General features: G+C 43.0%; 1 protein-coding gene across 4 annotated transcripts in view; it reads left to right on the forward strand.

Annotated features, from left to right (window-relative positions):
- P4HA1 (prolyl 4-hydroxylase subunit alpha 1) overlaps window positions 1-17142 on the forward strand; it is a 36194-nt gene that overhangs the window by 11851 nt on the left and 7201 nt on the right. Inside the window, exons 5-11 of one of the 4 annotated variants that reach the window (XM_082764969.1) lie at window positions 1089-1226; window positions 3823-4062; window positions 5102-5292; window positions 5813-5989; window positions 8626-8696; window positions 15365-15464; window positions 17082-17135. In XM_082764969.1, coding sequence (XP_082621095.1) covers window positions 1089-1226; window positions 3823-4062; window positions 5102-5292; window positions 5813-5989; window positions 8626-8696; window positions 15365-15464; window positions 17082-17135 — 971 coding nt within the window. Of the gene's footprint in view, window positions 1-1088; window positions 1227-3822; window positions 4063-5101; window positions 5293-5812; window positions 5990-8625; window positions 8697-9821; window positions 9893-15364; window positions 15465-17081; window positions 17136-17142 lie in introns of all 4 variants that reach the window. The other 3 variants (XM_082764968.1, XM_082764971.1, XM_082764970.1) reach the window with 3 other exon arrangements.

Consider the following 17142-nt stretch of genomic DNA (forward strand, 5'->3'; position numbering starts at 1 on the left):
AAAATGGTGTCAGTGGCTGTTTAGACATAGGCCATTGGGGCTGACTGCTCTTGCCGTTCCTGTTGGTGACTGTATGTATCAAGACGCTGGTTCTGCTTCCCCTGACAGCACAAGCAGCCCGTGGGCCTCCTGGCTGTGCAAAAGCAGAAGGGGGAAACTGGGGCAGCTCTCCCCCAGAGGAGAGGGTAATGCGTCAGCTCTGCTGCAGGGCCCTGCAAGCAGCAGCAGAGGTTGCACGCACATTCACCAGCAAGAAATGGGGCCCTTTTGTAGCAGGGCAGATAGCTGCATGTGATTAATGACCAGGCAACGGTCCCGAAAGAGAATAGTGTTTCACTTCATGCAACCTGCTCGTCTTTCATTCCATAAACATCACCCTAATGCTTCTTTAAAGAAGCTTCCAAACCTCTTAAGTTTTTCTTTTGGTTGTTCCTTTGCTTTATTTTGACAAGCAAACTCATGCATTAAAAAATGGCAGTGCTGAAATGTGTTTCCAGTTCAGTTCAGGATAGTGTTAAGATGGCTGTTGAGAAACCTTTGTGTGTTTTCTCAAGTTTCTGTGTAAGCACATTAATGCCCAAGTCCCCAGAAAGCAGTTGGCTTCCTAGTGCCTGTTAGTTGCCTCAAGTCTTGTGAAAAGCTGTTTGAGGTTAGATGTCAGCATCTTTGTTTTTCATCTTTATATTGACCAGCATTAATCTTTACATGGTTACTCTTCATACAGTTTATTTTTTGCATCCTAAATTGTTTTTAAATTCCATGTTACTGAATGAAAAGCCTTTTGAGAGGCAGATTGCATGGAATGGTTACAAAAGCTATAGATATAACATTGGTAACATTCCCCAGGTGGGGGTGGTCTTTCTGTTGTGTGTAATTTTTTTTCCATGTTAAGATAAAAATAGTTTCTGAGTGGAACCTGAGCAGTACTCCTGTTCTTTGGAAACAAACTTTCAGTGTTTTTTGGTGCTGTGTAAGGCTAATGGCCTTTCCTTAAATGTTAGCTTTCCCTGGAGGAGGGAGTTGTTTCGTGCATCACATTTGTAGAATTCCTAGGACAAAGAAGGCCAAGTGTTTCCCTGTCATTTCAGGCTTTATCTCCAACATGACTATCCAGCGGCAGTTCTTCCCAAATGATGAAGATCAGACTGGTGCAGCAAAAGCCCTCCTGCGGCTTCAAGACACATATAATTTAGATACAGATACCCTCTCAAGAGGAAATCTCCCAGGTAAGAGTCACAGGCATAATTTGCAGAACGCACTGTGAACTTGTGCTCAGGGTGCTGATGACAAATCCTTTCACTGTGTTCCATCTTGTTTGACTATGCTGTGTGAAGGTAGCAGCAGGAAGCTTTTGAATTAGCTAATAATTTATGAAATGTGGTGCGATGTGGCTTGTTGACTGTTGGCTGATGTAGGTGTAAGTTATAATTTGCCACACATCAAGAGAAAGGAAGCTGTCGCTTCAGGCCGTGCTGGTAAAGAGGCACCCAGGAGGGCCTGACCCGCTCTGGTGTCCTGTCAGGTCCGCTGCTGCGCCGGTTCTGTCAGAAGCTACAGCCATGTGGCTTCCCTGCCTGCTGGGCTTTTTCATGCCCGCACTCAGAGTTCATGGGGCTGAAATGCCCTTCACAGGATGCAGGCTTCATTCTGAATTTACACTCTGTTCTGTCACACTAATCACATGCTGATTTCCTGCTTGTGCTAGAACTTGAAGATTTCTTTAAAAAAAAATCTGCATCTTCCTTCACGGATAAGTTACGGTAAGATAAATTAGCATTAATAGGTTTTAATAAAAAATTAGTATGCTTGCTTGAGTATTTTCCTTGTGTTGAAGTAGTTGGGCAGTGGCAGATACCATGTTTTGTTGCACAATGCAATGTATTTTAACAATAACTCTATTGTTTGATATCCCTGTCCCACCCATTGAAAATATGGGCCTATCAGGTCAGAACTTCTGTTTCTTTGAACTTAAGCTTCATAAACTGAAAAAACAAAGACAGGGACCGTTATCATATCCATGCAAAGAACCTGAGCTTACCAAGTAACCTTTAGCAGAGGTTACTTTGGTATGTCCTCTGTACGTAGAGGACACTCTTCTTCCTTGCCAGAAGAATCTTCTCTGCTACTTTTTAATCTAATTTCTTCTGTTCAAAACCAGTATTGTGCCAACTGGCAAAATATCAGCTTTGTACAATCCATCTGTGTTTTTGCAAGCACTCATTGTGGTCAGATGCCTAATAAAATTAAGGGTAATTGGCTTTATATGTTATGATGTATAACCTTGCTTTTGGGTTTAGTTCAAGACTGTCTCAAAGAGCTACAGATTCAGCTTACTACAATAAGTAGGGTTTGTTTGTTTGTTTTAAAACAGCCCAAAAATAAAGACAAAATGCTTCGGGTGGACTGTATTTTCTTGCTTCTTGTGAGGCAACGAGCTGTCCAAACTGCATATAACAAAGTGTAATCGCAGAACCCAAAAACTCTAGAATACAGAAGAAAATAGGTTGGTCTCTTCACCTTTAAAATTACAGAGAGAAACATCCCACACAGTCAGTTGTTTGTGCTCCTTGTCTCCTTTCCCAGGGAATTTTCAGTTGCTAGGTGGCCAAGTTTTGATCAGAATCTTAACTACTGTTGTATTGCTTACTAATTCTCTGTTGTGTGTTACAGGCTATGCTGTTTCTTTATCTTAATTATTAGGGCATATTTTCTTAGCACCATTCTAAGCTGCCTTTTCAGGTGTGGATGTTATGTCGCTCCTAAATGTACTAGGGTATGACTGTGCAACCTGCTACTCTTTCCAGAGGATCTCTTTGTGCCTCCCTGAGAGCACACACCAGCACTGTACCTAATTCCCTAAGCTTTGCATTATCTTAGAGCTTGCAGGTGGCTTTAGGCTCAAACCTGGAATCACTGACCATCCCAGGATGGACCGCGAGATGTTTAATTAGTGAGCAGAAACAAAGGTCTGCAGGATATTCCTTTTGTTGGACTGTCTCTTCAGCTATTTCATCTCTTAAGGCATTTCTTCAACAGAAGAATTCCCCTGTTGGAACACAGCAGTGAGAGCTGCTGTTAGAAATTCAGGATGATTAAAACGTAATCAGAAATTTAATTTTAGCTCCTTCTGGGCAGGTCCTGGGCAAGAATAAAAATTCCTTCTTAGTCCCTCCTTGTCTTAGTTTCCTTTTTTTACTTTATCTCATATATTTTTGTTTCCTTTTTACAAGATGAAATTTGGTTTTTCAATGGGCCTTCATCTACAGTGGCAAAAATAGGAATCTATAATTTGCTTGCTAGTGCTTTAATCTTTCAGAGGTCCCTTAAAATGGTTCTAACATTGATTTCAAAAATCTTGAGTAGCTGGGAGTTTATGGATGTTTTCTTTTTCTTCCTCCCCTGAGTTGTTGCTAACAACATGTGCTTCAGGAATGTTCTGAAAGCAATAATACAGTGCCATTGAAAACAGACGTCGGGAACTTCTTATTTAGCTTACTATTGCTCTGGCTTAAAGTGGTTTGTGTTTTGAGGAAAGAGGATTTATTTTATTTTCCACAAATTGTAAAGACATTTAGCTAGTCGCTGGCTTCCTGGCAATGGAAAACTGCATGTAGCCAATTACGTGTTCTGTCAAGGGTTTATAGGTTTTAAATGCTTAAATTGAGTCTTCAACAAATAGCTGTCACCAAAGGGAGATGCTGAAGACCACAACAGGAACAGCAATAAACTGTGCTGTGAAGAATAGGAAATAACTGAATGTAACTCTGGGGAGTGATCCTGAATTCAGTGAAAATCATTAGTTTTGTTTTGTTTCAAATACAGGTGTAAAGCACAAATCCTTTTTAACAGCTGAAGATTGCTTTGAGCTGGGAAAGATTGCGTACACAGAGGCTGACTATTACCACACCGAGCTCTGGATGGAACAAGCTCTGAAGCAGCTGGATGAGGGAGAAGTGTCTTCTGCAGATAAGGTCTACATTCTGGACTACCTGAGTTACGCTGTGTATCAGCAGGGGGATCTGGGCAAAGCAATGATGCTCACCAAACGCCTTCTCGAACTGGGTATGTAAAAGAGGCCTGAAGCTCAGCAAGGTCTAGCTCCGTGACTGAGCATCTGTTAGATTTGTACTGAGGACTCTTGGTCTTCCTGGCTTGTACACGTGCTTTTGAATAGATTATTATTGAGCATTAACATTTTAATGTAGTTTTCAGTCAACTAAGAGTTACATTACCATACGTTTTATTTTGCTCTGAGTTGAAATGGGCAATAACATTCTAAATGACCATGTCAGAAAGTGTCATGGCTAAGGATTGCTCTCTTCCACTACCAATGCACCTTCCAATACCAAAATCTCTCCAAATTATTTAAATTCAAATCAAGCATACTTGAGCTGAAAAACTTGGAAAAATAAGAAATACAGAATGCAGTGCAGTGGGCTAAGATTCAGTGCATTTTATGAAATATCTAAAGTATTCATGCTTCTGTAAATACTCCACTGATTTCCTATGTAAAGGATGGGTTGAGAGATTTAGAGCTAAACCTAATCTTTACAGCAAAGGCTAGTGAGAACTGTTTATTAGGGAAGTGGAGTAATTTTTGTAAGATTAGTGGTTGTCAGAAGCTTTGTCACCAGAACTCTTAATTCCCATCAGGGAATTTGTTGAGTTTAAAGCCAGTCGTGCTGTCTGGGCTCTGCCTGGCTGTTGCTGTTTCCTTATCTCTCCCTCCCTCATCAGATAGGCTGCAGTGGCCAGCCCCGATCTCTTAGTGCTCGGACCCCTGTGCCTCAGAGGATCCCAGCCTCACAGTGAGCAGTTTCTTAGCTGTGAATGAGCTGAGCTTTGCTCTGACAGTGCATTGGGTGATTTTCTGGCGATGAGTAAGGATGTGTGCGTACTGCAGGCTAGCATTGCTTCCAGCCTGTCTGAGAGTTTTAACTCTTCTTGTGAGGGCTCTCAAACCAGATTAGATGTTTGTGATTTCTTTTTGAATAGCAGCGGTGTTCACCTCTTGTGTTTGGGTTTGTTAATAGCCTCTTCTGTACGCTTCTTTGCAAGTTGTAGGCCTGCCAGTGACAAAGGTCTGCTTCCTTTTCAACAGATCCTGAGCATCAAAGAGCAAATGGGAACATGAAATATTTTGAATATATTATGGCCAAAGAAAAAGAAGCCAATAAGTCCAGTACAGATGCAGAAGACCAGACAGAGAAGGAAACTGAGGTTAAGAAAAAGGATTACCTGCCTGAGAGAAGGAAGTACGAAATGCTGTGCCGTGGGGAGGGTCTCAAAATGGTAAAGTGGAGTAGACTGTTTTCACATGTATGACACCAACCGTAACAAAACAATGTCCAGAGTTTGTATGTGGCGTGGAAGCAAGGAAGCTGTTGTAGCAGTTGGCTGAGTACGTAGAGCTGAGGATTAGCATGTGTTGGATTTCTTCCCTGTTTCCTTCTGGCCAGTAGAGAAAAAATATTACTGTAGGCTAACTGAAATTCACTAAACAATTGTAATTAACTGAATGTGGATGTTGGGAGTCTAGATTGATATATGGTATCGAATGAAAGTGTTTGTTTTTTTCAGTGACAAAATCATTTTTAATAGGACTAAATGTGTAAAGTACTGCCTACTGCAGCATTACAGAGTAATATTAATTTACCTGAAGCACTGATTTCTCAAGCTTAAAGCATCTCTTACTTTTGTAGCATAATACTAAGGTAGGGAATGTGAACTGCTCCAATCTCTTGTTCTCATCTAATGTTTGTTAGCAATATTATGGAAGTTTCCTGATTATCTTGTTTCATCTTGCTTTCAGACCCCTCGGAGACAGAAAAGACTCTTCTGCCGCTACTATGATGGAAACAGGAATCCTAGGTACATTCTGGGCCCCGTCAAACAGGAAGACGAGTGGGACAAACCTCGAATTGTTCGCTTCCTTGATATCATTTCCGATGAAGAGATTGAAACTGTGAAAGAGCTAGCAAAGCCGAGGGTAAATGCCTTACACTTCTTTGCCTTTTGGAATCTCGAGTTCTGCTTGTAGTTTTCTGTGCGAGTGTGACCATCTCCTCTTGAATGCAGATGTGTGTGCGGTGTGCTCACACATCGCTTTTCTCACCTTGTAGCTCTTGGTGATATACTCTTTATAGGAGACCTTGGGGAAGCTGGAAACTCTGTGTAGCTAAGAGAGCCAGGTGACAGCAGTGCAGACTTGTCAGGCTCTTCTGGTGAGCACAATTTTGGTGCATGCTGTTTCAGATGAGGAGGAGAGTGTTGTCTAACAGAAAGCAAACATCCTGCAGCTAGGTTGCCTTGAAGTGTACCTGGCATCTGATGGGCTTCCTTTTATTTTTAAAGTCTGTAGTTGCCAGGGCTGTAACATGGAGAAGAGAGTCTTCTAGGGAAAGGGAGGCACTCCTCTGGTCCTGGAATGCCATATTACTGTGTAGACAATAACGAATAGCCCATTCAGCGTAAAATTGACTGAGATTACCTGCAAGTGAAAGAGCTTTAACAAGGCAATGCTTAGCCAGCTGTGCTCTGCTTCTGACTCACAATTCCAGCTGATCAAATCCTATTTCTGAATCCAGATCCCAAGGTTCTTGTTTTTGAAGGCCAAACAAGCCAGGCCAAATCAGCTGTCAAAGTAAACAGGAGTGTCCAACATGGACAAGAAACTGAGTGGCCATCTGTATCCAGCTGGCGTGACTGTGCATCACAAGATGTACATTTAGGAGGCAGTTAGTGAATTTGATTTGTTTTTCTACCAATTACCAGTTACTTCTAAAATAAGATTTAAACTTGTCTAAACAGATTTTTCCTCCTTTCTGTAGCCTAAATGTCTTTTGTTCAGAGAGAGCTGAGCAAATGAAGATTGGGGGAATAAATACATCAAATACAGGACAAACTGTTACCTCGGTCTGCTGCCAAGTAAAGCAGCTGTAAGTTACACATAGGCACATCACAGATGGGGCTGCCCTTGGTCACCACACTGAGTACTAGGAAGCTAGAAGCAGATTTTAAAGCTTTCTAAAGGCTGATGCATTGTATTTCTGAGGTAGCATTCAGAACCATAAGGAAGTATGAGTAACCTGTAAAACATCTCCTCCTGCAGGCAGCCTTGCTGCAGTTTGTCTGTTGCTGATTAAGCCCTTTATTGCTGCAAAAGCTCTGACAATTACGTCTGTGGAATGTGACTGAATCATCTTTATGGCGTAGAAGTAAGGCTTAGCACTGAAAATAAAGCCTGTAAGGAGCTCTGAACACATGGTGACTTTAAACATCAGGACTTGCCAAGATGCTTGTCTTCCTATCAGATGTTCAACTTGTGGCAAAGACTTGCAGATTCACAGTTCAGTTATGTGAAAGCATTTTTCTGCTGTTAGTGTTCCACATATTTCCTATGGCCGAGGCCTTGTAGGGCTCAGTAACCAGTGCAGCAGGGGGATTGTGTTTTTGAGGCAGAAAGATTGTCATCTGCCTTCCTGGTGCCAGGGATGTTCTACTGCCGCCTCTCGAAAGCCACGGCTGCATAATCTGTGCCCAGCCTTCTGCTGCTCTGGCATAAGCTGGCAGGAGGAAGGCTTATTATTCACCTTGGGAGTCTCTCTGGAATCACAGTTTGTGACTTGACTCCTATATGTGTCTGCACATGATGAGAGGAGAGGCTGCACGATAAGAGTCCTTAATACCTGTTCCTGTCAGTAGGGAAGGAAAGGCCCTGCTTTACTTTTTTTAACAACAGAAAAATATTACTTGGTACGCTGTGTTGAGCCTAGAGCCCACTGAAATGTGGAACTTCTCCCAAAGTATGGAGAGTGCCTGACATTACAAGAGCAAAATAAAATAGTGCACCTAAGGTTCTTGATCAGTGTTAACAGAAGGGATGGTGTCCAGTAAATGGAGTGCATTAAAGGGCAGGGTAAAGCCTTGAGCCAAGAATCTCACTCTCTGTAATGTAGGAACACAACCTAAATGTAAAATACACGTAGCAAGTTGTTTTTGTTAGCAGTCAGTGTTAAAGAAGTTCACCTCAGTGCTGAGACTGGTACAGAAAGATTCAGAAGGTAGGGTTTTATTTGTCTTTCATTTATACAAGACTCCAAGCAATGCTGCAATCAAGTTAACTGTAAAACTCATCTTACATGCACCGGACAGAGTGTGAACAAAGGACCGATTGTATGAGTGTCATAATGCTGAATTGTTTCCAGCAGCTGTTGCAGTATGAAGAAAATGAAAGTTTCTAGTTTATTTTATTCAGACAGCTGCTCTTCTTGCTCCAGAAGTGGAAACATTATTTCCTGGAAAAGCTGATCTTCTCTAATGCTCTGAAATATATGTATGTATACACACATACATATATAATACACACACACACTTTAAAAAAAAAAAAAAAAAAAAAAAACAACTCAAACTCTCTTTTAGTAAAAGCGGAGACTCCCCGTCCTGCCCTGTCATGGCTTTGTGACTTCCTACCCCCATTCCATAAAAGACAAACCACCGCAAGTGGTGACCGGGTGGCTTGCGTGGGGCCTAGTGTGACATTTCCCCCTAGGCTTCTGAATGGTCGGATTGCTGTGATGCAGTATGTGCTTTGTAATGCAACTATTCTGATGGTTCGCTTCACAGCTGAGGCGAGCCACCATTTCAAACCCCATAACAGGAGCCTTGGAGACGGCACATTACAGAATTAGCAAAAGGTAAGAGAGCTCTATGCCAGATGTTTTGGGCCTGTAATGAGTACGTAGATTCTGCTCATTATGGGGAAGAAAGAGGTGGTCTAAAAAGACAACTTTGGCTTTGTAGTCCACCGCTTTATTACATGCAGATCCTGTAACAGGCTGTTACTGCTGAGTTTCTCAGTCTTTTCCTTCAGCTAGAAGTTCTGGGGGTATATTTGATGATGATGATGATTATTTTTGGGTCACCTTCTCAGTGTGTGTTCTCAAATGATAAAATACACAAGAAATAGGTCTGTAATTCATTGTCCAAAATACACGATGCTACAGAACCTTCAGTGTGGACTCTGCATTTTCTTTATACTCCCTTTCCCGTTGCAGGTCTCAACAGCCCAAAATTGTCCTTTCCTCTGCAAAAATCTAGCAGCCCACTTCAAGTGTCTTTACAGATATAAGAGATGCTTGAAGTCATTGCCACGTGCATGACAGCTGCAGCGGCACACTCAACGGATGTTCATTAATCACACAGAATCACACAGATATCACTGTCCAGTACAATTCCTGAGTCCTACCTGGGCTCTTCTACCTGCTGCTGATTTGGTAGAAAGCAAGCCTGTTTTTCACTGGGCTCCCCATTCCTTCCAATTTGTTGATAAAGTATGTCAAGTGTTGAATTTAACAAATGTGTTCCAAAATGTGCTTCAGGAGAAAACCTGGCTGATTATAAAAAAAAAGAAACTGTCGTCCCCACCTCCTGACAACCCTTCCCGTTTCATTAGTGCTGATTAAAGATTGGCTGTGCCTTCCTTCTGCATCACACCAAAAGTCTCAATGGATTTAAACTTCTGCATGAAGAGGAACTGTCTGTGAAACTCAGCATCATAAATTATTTGCAGGAAGTCTCTGAAGGAAAAAAGTAAAAAATAAAAAAGGAGGAAAAAAGTGAAAGGACAATCTAACCAAATTTTTCCAACCAATTTGTTTTGATTTGGACATGGCAGCTACAGCTTCTGTTGCCGTTCAAATATTGCTAATTTAAGAGCATTGCATACCATCCAGACCAATCGGAACCCTTTCAAACACCTGTGGCTTGGCAAAAAAGCAGCCTACTAGGTGGGTAAGCCCTTGTCCTTTCTCTTTTTGTAGCTGAGCCGTGCTACTGTTCATGACCCCGAGACTGGGAAACTGACCACAGCACATTACAGAGTCTCTAAGAGGTAAGGGGAACGTCTTCCGAAGGTATACTCAGTCCAAGGAAGTCTGTTCTGTTGCTGTTGTGCTTCGTCTCTCTGTGTGGGGCAAATAAGGATTCTGCGCAACGTTTTTGTTAGTCTCTCTTTAGAAGAGAATGGCCTGGAGTGAACCAAGCTGTCTTATAACAAAGCATGTGGTCATCTGAAATAGAAAGTATTTCTAGATGTTAGTGGTAGCGGAAGTGGAAGCTAGCACGTTTGCTTAGCATGGCTTGTCTGGTGCAACTAATGTACTAAAATGTTGGCAAAGCGCAGGGTTCTTCTAACACTAGTGGTGGAAGGCTGCACGTGTCACTCACCTGTACCAGTGATCTGCGGTGATGATTGCTGCATAAACGTAGGCACTGGCGAGCTGCTGTGACTCACAGGAGTAGCGCGAGGCAAAGCTAGTCGGTAACCTTAAAGGATTTCTTTGACGTTAAATGATTGAAAGTAGGTGCTTTCATGGAAAACCAGTGTTTCTTCAAATTCTTTGAACACAAACCTGAAGTTAGAACGGCCAGTAGTTTAAGGATTTTTATTTATTAAGTTCTTTAAGAAGTGCTTCAAAATACAGCACAAGAAGTTGATTCAAAAATGATTGTAACTTTCATAGAAACTAGAAAAACATTGTAGCTGAAAGGTGCTCCTTAAAATCATGCTTGTTACAAGTAGTGGCAAGTTAAAACTTTTTTTTTTTGTACACTGAAAAGTGCATTGCACCTTCAGCAATGTGCATTTTAACTCTTCAGAGCTCCTGAAGGTCGTGGGAGTCCTTTGGGAACTGCCCAAAGTGAGCTCTTACGTATTTGCTCCTTACAAATGACTTCCATGGGTCCTCTCCAGAATGGAACATACATCTTCCTGTTTGACACGTGTTGCATGTAATGTTTTTGTTTAATTATTTTGAAGTCTGTTCATGTCCTATTCTGGTTATCTGTGACAATTTATTTAAATAAAGTTTTCAAGTCCCAGGATTTGTCCTCTGTGCCCCAGACCACAGGGGGGCTTTCGCTGAACAAAGTTGCTAATCCATTTGAATGTACCCTCGTGGTTTCTGTCAAACTTGACATGCTAATAATAGGAATTAGGGAAGGTGAGTAGATTACTAATTTAAATTGATTGAGATATATACAGAGGCCCCTATTTAAATTAAAAATCCTTAATGAAAAGACTTCTCATTTAGAGTTTTGATTTTTCATTAGTGTTATGCTTTGGGACTATTGCAAATGCCATAGTTGGAGGGGAAAAACCACAGCTAGACAATACTCATCCCTAAAAGCTGATTCCCTTATGGGTGTGCAGCTAGGTCCCATTTGGCATCACTTCCTCATTGGCTTTGTGACATACCAAAATAAGTATTCTTCCGAAGGCTTTAATCTGGAACTAGGCTGTACCTTGCCTAGGGACTGTGCTGCTGGCTCTGTGCTGTGCTGCACACGTGGAATAAACCTGGTGCTAACCAGGTGAGCAGGCACCTGGAACCTGTAAGGTTTGCTGCTCAGAAAGGTGTTGCTCGGGGGGTTCCTTCCAATGTACCACTTTGGTGGTACTCAGAAGTCAACTGAATTTGCCAAGATAAGTGCTTAAAATCCTTTTCTCATTGGAAACTGAGTTAGAATTGCAAAGAGAAGTACAAGTAAATGGGGCATAGTGTGCTGCAGTGTGAAGACAAGTTTTTGAGGCTAGCAGTGGACTTTAGAGGTGGGAGGGGTGTGAAGGACTTCCCTTCTCATGCCTCTTTCCCTCACCTTTGCATTCCTGTGTGCTGATTGATTATGATGAGAAAACTCGACGCCTCAAACTATAGGGGGAGAAAAATTGCCATCCCCCTCAAAAACAAACACAAAACCAGGCTGATTTTAGAAGGCTTCTGCTGTTAATGCTGGATCACTGAACTTCTCGTGGGGAGCCACTGCTAGAAATGTTCCCCTGTTCAGGGCTGTTTGAGCTGGTTTGGATTCCTGATGAATCATTGCTCCTGAAAACCAAAAAATGCTTTCTTTATTTTTTTTAATAGCTGACTGCTTTCCCCCGTCAAACATTCTTTCCTAGCAAATGCACTTCTAAATTACAACATTCCTCCCTGAGAGGACTACTGTTCGCTGTGCAGTACGTGGCAGGCTGTATAAAAGGGGGCACCTTGCCAGCAGGACGAGGAGCACCGTCGAGCCGTGCTGTGTGCAGTACCAGAATAAATTTGGCCACTCTGACACTGCTTTTAAAGAAGCTTTGTTTCCCTTTCCTCCCAGCAGCCAGTCAAAGCCTGTAGCATATGTTAGAATTCCCAATTCAGAAATACTAGTCTGTGCTTTTATTCATTTTGTTATCCCTCTACTAACATTTTTTCACTCACTAAGTACGTTTTAGAAATTTCTTAAACAGAAATGAGTATTTTGTGTGACTGCAAAAGCAGCATTGACATTTTGGTGCCGTGGCTGAGGATGCAGCCTTCGTAATGGCTGGTACAGGTCTGACTTGTGCAGCTGGAGAAGGAGGCGAGCTTTTGGTTTGATGTGGTGCTTACTGAGGAAATATCAAAGCCTCCAGTAAGCAAAGTCACAGGTTGAACTCCTGTGCTTGTGACTTTGCAAGAAATAAGCACTTCCCTTTTTGTTAATAAGGCTTCTGCCCACAGTGGGCTTCTGGGCGTCAGCTGGTGAAAAGTGCTGGAATGCTTTCTGTTGCCGGTTATCTTGTCAGCAAAGGAACCAGATCTACCACGTTTATATTGAAGAGTAGAGTTTGTGTGCACTTGAGTGTGGACTAAGCATATATTAAAAGGGAAAAAAACTCTGCTGAGCACAGTTTAGGGTTTTATAAATTCTGCAGCATGTGCCACTGCTGAGGCAGTCTTTATTTTGTCTGACAGACAGGAGCAGGAAAAAAGCTTCTTCATGGTGATGGCATACCTGCTGGAGAGGCCTCGAGGCAGGCTGATGGTAGCACAGGTCTAAGGTTGAGCCTGGCCCCAAAAGAGGGGACAGCGTAGGGTGGCTCGCCACAGGTGTTGGGGGCCACCAAAGTCTGTGGGACCTGGAGAGGCAGCAGGCAGAGGCCTGGTGACTGGATGCTCAGTGCAGGCTCTGCGCGCCCTGTTGGCAGCAGGACCTGGAGCTTACAGGCTTAGCGTGTGCTGGGAGGCTGCAGGTGGAGCTGTGGGGACCTGCTGGCCTCCCCTCCAGTCCGGCTGCCTCCAGCAGAGAGGCTGGCACTCGCACTGCTTCCAGTTCCCCATTTCCTCCACCTCTCATAGACGTTCTTTGTACCCGCGGGCAATTAACTTACTTTATTTCTAAAACATGTACAGTGCTTTTATTTCATGAAAGGATGCAGTATTCACCCTGCGGAGGGACTCAGAGCATTCACTGCAACTCTAAGTAACTGATGGAGTCAGAATGCTTGCTTTTATTGTTTTTTCTTAAAGCCTGTATGGTAGACTAGGCAGAGGGAGCTAAAGCATAACCTCTGAAGGCTTGGCAGGCTTGCCTGATGGCTGCGCTGGGGCTTCTCTGCTTTATGGAGTGGGAGCTTTGCGTTGCTTGTGGGGGCTGCCTGCTCCGTGGGGCTGTGTAGCTGCTTTCTGGTCGGGACATGCTTTCCATGAGTGGTCTCTGTGCTTGCTCCTGAAACCAAGGGCAGCTGCATTGTAACACCTTCTCATGCTAACAGTGTTCACAAATGGATGACTCTTTGTGCCTGTGCAAGTCTTCTATATAGAGAGTTTTTTGTTTTTTTTTTTTAAATTCAAAAAACAATTCCATGCTCGTAGAGATTCTGTAACCTGTGTCAGTGTCTTGTGTCACGTGTCATGCTACTGTTCCTCCCAAGCAAAGTGGTTTGGTGGCTGTTTTTTTTATAAATACAAATGTTTAAAACAAACAAGCCTTTAATTTCTTACAGACATGAAAGTTCATTTGTGTATAACTGCTAGTATGTACTTGCCAGGTAGGCTCTGAGCACAGGTATTTCTGTCCAACAGCCTTGTAAAAGCAGCAGGAACCACTGATGAGACCAAAAGGCTGAATCAGACGCTAGAGAAAAGGCAGACCTAGCCGGCTCCATCTTCCTGCAAAAAGAGGACAAATGGGTCCAAATCGTTAACTTTATAATCCATAGTAGCCACTAGTAGAGGCCTCCCAAGCTGCATAGAGAAGAGGTGTAGCATGATGAGAGACAAAAAAGACCAGCTAACACGAAGATGCATTGGCTAGAACTGGTTGAGTAAAATAAGAAAAACACGCAAAAAGATGAGAGCTTTTTTTTTTATTAAAAAAATGGGCAGATGTAGATGAAATAGGTGGTGGGGTTTTTTTGTGTTTTTTTTTTTTTTTTTTTAAGAACAAAGTGTTTATCTTGTTAACAGATCAAATATGTGTGTGTTTCTATGTAAGCAACTGGATGTGTTCGCAGCTGGTAAGGGGTTGGGGGGATGCGCGGAGCTGCGGTTATACCTGTGTACTGTGTGTGTGTGTGCTTGTCTGCCACACACCCCTGCTTGTGGTACGTGGCTGCTTTTGGGTGCCGTGGCTGCTTCCCAGCCATGCAGCCTCAAGACTGAGCGACTGCTTTAGAGTAGAAAATGCTATGCTGGGTCTGGGTTAAGGCAGTGTTTCTTGTGGAGCCCTGCTCCTCTATCTCTTCACACCTTTAACTGCTGGCAGGTTCGCCAAATATTTTAAATGCAGCTCTTCTAGCCAAAGAGTCCTAATTTACAAACCAGAGGCAGATGTTTTGAAAGTGTCTTTGGAACTGACAGGCTGACCTTTCACTTTCATATTAACAACAACAAAATCTCCTTTAAAAATCACTGCGTACCTGAAACGTATGGTAAACACTGAATTCGTGATGGGCTGTTTTGGTAAAAATTTTTCAAGAGGGAAAAATGGTGAAGAGTTTTAGGCATTACTTAATTGTTTTCATAATGATTTTGTACAGTACCATCGCACAGGTAAATAATGTGACATAAAGGGCAGAACACAGAGCACGCACCTGTAGGTGGATGCTGACACATGGAAGGAACTGAGTTACAGGCCCACAGACTCTGTGTGCGCTAAAATAACTTACCTATTTTTTTCCCTACTGCTGCATCGAATGTATGCTCTGAACTAGCTGGTTGGAGTGGGTAAGAGCAAATCCATAGTGTCCTGCTTTAGAAAAACACCTAGAGCTGAAATTCACTGCTTGGAGCCCTTGCTTTGATTATTTGATAGTCTTGTATGGGAAGTAAGGCCCGTAGTTTTAGAGCTGCCTTAAACCAGTGTTGTACGTGTTCTCTCTAGAAAGCACATTTATCACCTTCAGATCTTTGTAATGCCCTAGAAATATTTCTGACTAGCCTACTAAATTTTAGTAAGCTACACCCCAAAAAATCTCCAATTTGAAGTAATCCCACATGTTGCCTTTATACTGGCTATGACTACTGCATTTTATTAACTTATTGGTTATTTCACTTAGTGCGTGGCTGTCTGGATACGAAAGCCCTGTGGTCTCTCGCATTAACACAAGGATACAGGACCTAACAGGCCTTGATGTCTCCACAGCAGAGGAACTACAGGTAATAACTGTTACGGGTATGGCGGTGCATGTCAGCTAGCATTTCACTTTGGCTGGCTGCGCATGCAGAATGGTGCGCACTCGCTGCTGAGGGAGGCACAAAAGCTCATTTAGTCCACCGGCAGCTAATTTGATGGCTGGCTGGATCCAAGTGCCAGGGGAGGAACGACTGTTCTTTTTACAGGGAGGTAGAAACAGTTGTCTTTGCACAGTGGCACCTGCTGTAGTATGGAATGGCTTGCTGTTGCTGCAGGGAAATAACAGTAACCAAAGCCCCTGATATGCATTGAAATGAACAAATTAGTTTTTGTTTATACTCATAAAGCAGTTTTGTTGCTGTAGGGTCAAACTCTTTTTCTGTGATGACAGTGAAAAGTTCAGTTTGACTGATGCTTAAGGAAATGGGAAGAGGATGGTTGTTTAGATTTGCCATCCTTGGGCCTAGAGGGCCAACAGTGTCTGTTCTCTGTAATGTAACCCAAGTAACCTTGATTTTAAAAGTGCTTTTATTTATCTGCTCAAGGCTCTTAAATGACCAGCTAGTATGCTGCTTCACTGATTTTGAGGCAGTGGTAGTGCCTAGAAAGCAGGGTTGTGGTTCCAGGAAAACTGGTGTACTGCTCCCTCAAGCCTGCTGCTGATAAAATGCCCAAGCCTCTGGCTGAAAATTGATGCTATGAATGCAAAGATGACAAAAAAAAAAAAAAAAAAAAAAAAAAAAAAAAAAAAAAAAAAAAAAAAACAGCAAAAAGGACAGTGGGTCTTCTTTATAGACAAAAAGTGAGCAAAAAGTGATTCAGATTTGAATGCTGTAAAAGTGCCATGAGCTATTTTAAAAAGCATTTAGCTGGGGAAGTTTCTACAGATTACAAAATACTGTTCTGCTTTGGGAGGTGGGGGAAGGATGTCCAGGTGTGAAACAGAGTGAGCTGCTACAAGCAGCAATGCTCAGAACAGTTTGCACCTTACAGCCAGGGGGGTGCACACACCTGAGAGAACAAGGGATGGCAGCGGTGACCAATGCGCTGCAGGATGGAGAGGGACGGGGAGGGGGCCGGAGCCAGTCACAGTAACGGTGGCTGTACAGGGTGCTGGAATCCTTACCTGGCGTAAACAATGTCCAGTACCAGGCTTGGATGCTCTGCAGCCAGACATCGTGGGGCTCCTTGGAGCATGCTGCTGCCCAGGGCTTCAGGAGTTCCGAAAGCTCCTCCCATCAGGGGACAAGCAAGTTCTGTGACCTGAAGGTCACAGGAGCAGGCACCCAGAAACAGGAGCCTGTCGTGAGTCATCAACTGGGATGGTCAGGGGAGCGTTCAGGAAGGCTGGCCTGGGGAAGGGAGGGTGCAGCTGGAGCTTTTGGGGGCTGGAGAGACCCCAAAGTGCAGTCATGTCCTGGCTCTGCACTGATGCAGTGTCTCAAGGAACCTGAGCTTATTTCTGAATAAACACAGGAGGACATTGCTGCATCTGGTGCATTTTTGCTGACAGAAACTTGTGCTTTCCTATGGCTTGACTTTGAAGCTTCATCCATCAAAAGGCTGTAGCCCTTTCTTGAGGGCTTGCCCTTCTGGATAAAATGCAGCTTTACCGGATTTTGTGCTTCCTTTCACTATAGGTAGCCAACTACGGAGTAGGAGGCCAGTATGAGCCTCATTTTGATTTCGGAAGGGTAAGTC

Source organism: Aythya marila (genome assembly GCF_965140915.1).
Source record: "Aythya marila genome assembly, chromosome: 7".
NCBI lineage: Eukaryota > Metazoa > Chordata > Aves > Anseriformes > Anatidae > Aythya > Aythya marila.